The 2,626-nt window shown below is 55.5% G+C and overlaps 1 protein-coding gene across 1 annotated transcript; it reads right to left on the bottom strand.

The window, feature by feature from the left end:
• Window positions 1–26: 26 nt before the first annotated feature.
• On the bottom strand, window positions 27–2,375 carry FICD (FIC domain containing). The gene is made up of 2 exons (XM_010147333.1): window positions 2,028–2,375; window positions 27–1,102 (listed from the first exon to the last, which is right to left on the bottom strand). The coding sequence occupies exons 1-2, from the start codon at window positions 2,317–2,319 to the stop codon at window positions 27–29; spliced, it is 1,368 nt and encodes a 455-aa protein (XP_010145635.1). The 5' UTR covers window positions 2,320–2,375.
• Window positions 2,376–2,626: the final 251 nt, after the last annotated feature.

Below are 2,626 nucleotides of genomic sequence, written 5' to 3' on the forward strand. Positions count from 1 at the left end.
CACGTGTTCATGAGCGTCTGCAACCCTCAGGTCTTGACGGGGATAGTTTGTTTGCATCCGGCAGCGCTGCCGTCTGCTTCAGGTAAGCCCACCGAGTATTCCGTGGTGGCAATGAGCAGCATGTCCAGAGTCGTCTCGGTACACTTAGCGATAAAGCGTATGAAGGGCCTCACGTCGCCCTCGTTGGCTACTTCTAAGACGTGGTAGTACTCTGCGCGCTGCTCCTTGCGGATGGTGATGGGCGGGTAGCCTGCCTGCATCAGTATGAGGTTCATGAACAGGCGCGAGGTCCTGCCGTTGCCGTCCACGAACGGATGGATGTAAACCAACTTGTAGTGGGCTAACGCAGCGAACTCCACCGGGTGCAAGCTCATGGCATCTTCCGAGTTAATCCACTGCACAAACTCCTGCATCTGTTTCTCAACATCCTTGGGATGCGGTGGGATGTGATGTCCTACAAACACCTGAGTAGTCCTGAACCGCCCTGCCTCCACCGGGTCGGCGTAGCCCAGCACTCTCCGGTGTATGTCCAAGATGTCTCCGATGGTGACGGAGCCTATCCGCGATACCAGTGTGGTGTTGACGTACTTCAAAGCGGCATGCATGCCAATCACCTCGTTCTGCTCCACTAAACTTTTCCCAGGAACGGCGTAGCTGGTCTCAATGATGTGTCGGATTTCTGACAGCGTCAGAGTGTTCCCTTCAATGGCAACGGTGTGGTAGATGTGGTGATAGTAGGACTCCTCCATCACGCGGCGCAGGGCAGAGTTGCCTTTGGGGATGGCCATCACCTTTTTAACCTTGCTGTCAATAATGCTAAAATACCTCTGATCTATCTCCTCAACTAAAGGCAGCGTCCGGTCCCGATTGATCAACGCCTTCTCGTTGCAGGGAGAAATGGTTAGTGCTTTGGAGTACAAATAGTCAGCTTGAAGAATGTCTTTCTCCTCTTCGGAAAAGATACCAAACTCATTCAGGGCATCCACGTAGTCGGGGTCCATTTTGAGGGCGTACACGAAGAGTTTGTGGGCTTTCTCCCGCTTCCCCTGGCGCTTCATTTCGAGGGCTTGATTCAGAGCCGCTTTGGCTTCCAACTTCACTTCTGAAACGCAGCAGGAACAGATAACGGTGCAGTTAGTGACTTTAACGCGTCTGGAGCCCGATACAAAAGTTAAATAAAGCCAGTCTCAGCACCCTAACGCAGAGCTGCAACCCCAGCTCGGCGAGCGTAGAGGCTTACACCACGTCGACGGGCCGACTCCGCAGCAGCGGAGCCGCTCCCGGCGGGAAGCGTGGTGAGGCAGGATCTGCGAGCAGCACGGCTCAAGCTGGCCACAGGCACGTAGCCATCCCGGCAAAGCTCGCTTTGGCCACCAGACTGCTCTCTTTGGGAGGGCAGAGTCTTAAATACATTCCCTTGGCCGTGATGCCAGCAGTACAGCCCACAGCTGCTAACAGTGCTTCTCTCCCTGTTTTTCACTGAACCATCAAACATCTTCCCCGCAATAATCACTTTAACATGAACAAAGATACAGTGCTGGAATTGGAATGGTTCCTTTGAGCATTTTCCAAATTAATGTCCTGGCTAATAAAGGGAACGACGGCAGCTTGTCGTTGCCAGAAAGGCAGGATTTCAGACTTATGGATTATATTCAGTATGACAGCCAGGATTTCAGAATTAACGGTGTGTATCCCAGGTTATTGCCTATTAAAACACCACTCCGTACTCTGGTTACCTTAACAGAACTTACTAAAGCCGGAGGAAAAACCTGGGAGAGACAAAGCAGCGCTGAGAGGACGCCACCGCGTCGCCCTTCCGCAGCGCAGGGCAATGGAATGCCATGGGGCTGCTGCCCAGCCCGGCTGGCGATGGCACGTCTGACTGCCGGGTCATTTACAGCCGTTAATTTGCAGCTGGGCAGTGAGAGTTCGTTACCATAATGGGGTACGGGAGATCATCGCGGGGGGACAGATCTCCAGAGGTGGGTTGTTATACAGCAACTCGGCTCTTCCCCTGGGACACTCACCCGGGGAGGCTTTGCCTCTCAGCACCAGCAGCTCCAGCCTGCTGGAGGTCACGCTCAGTCCGGTTGTCTGTCCTGTGTACCTGGTGACGCCCGAGGAGCCCGCGCCCAGTTTACTTTTCAGGAAGGAGAGTCCTTTGAGCACGGCCTGGCACTGGTCTTCCACCGCAGCCAGCGGCAGCAGCAGCATCAGGAGCGAGCCCAGGAGGAGCACGAGCACGGCTGCCCACCGGATGCGGACCCACAGGGTTATCCATTTCAACTCGGGATCCGTCACCATAGCCACGAGATTCATCCTGCTTTTCCAGCACAGACACAAGGAACATCTCCTATCCCGCTGCTTCCACCTGGGAACAGAAACGGCTTTAGCCAGAGCTCTGTGCCACAGGCACGGGGCTGGAGACGTGGCTTCCGAGCGGACTTGAGCGTAGGCGCAGCTATTCGGGGTTATCCCAAGCACCCTCCTTTCCCTGACAGCTGTGTGCGGCGCTCAGCGAACACAAACCCATACGGGACCTACGCCATAGGCTAACGTGGCAGCAGCACGAGCAGACGTGGATGCCCACGAGCAGGATGGGCCCCGCGCTCTGCGGGGGTGGAGC

Source organism: Eurypyga helias, unplaced genomic scaffold, assembly GCF_000690775.1.
Source record: "Eurypyga helias isolate BGI_N326 unplaced genomic scaffold, ASM69077v1 scaffold29282, whole genome shotgun sequence".
Classification (NCBI taxonomy): Eukaryota; Metazoa; Chordata; class Aves; order Eurypygiformes; family Eurypygidae; genus Eurypyga; species Eurypyga helias.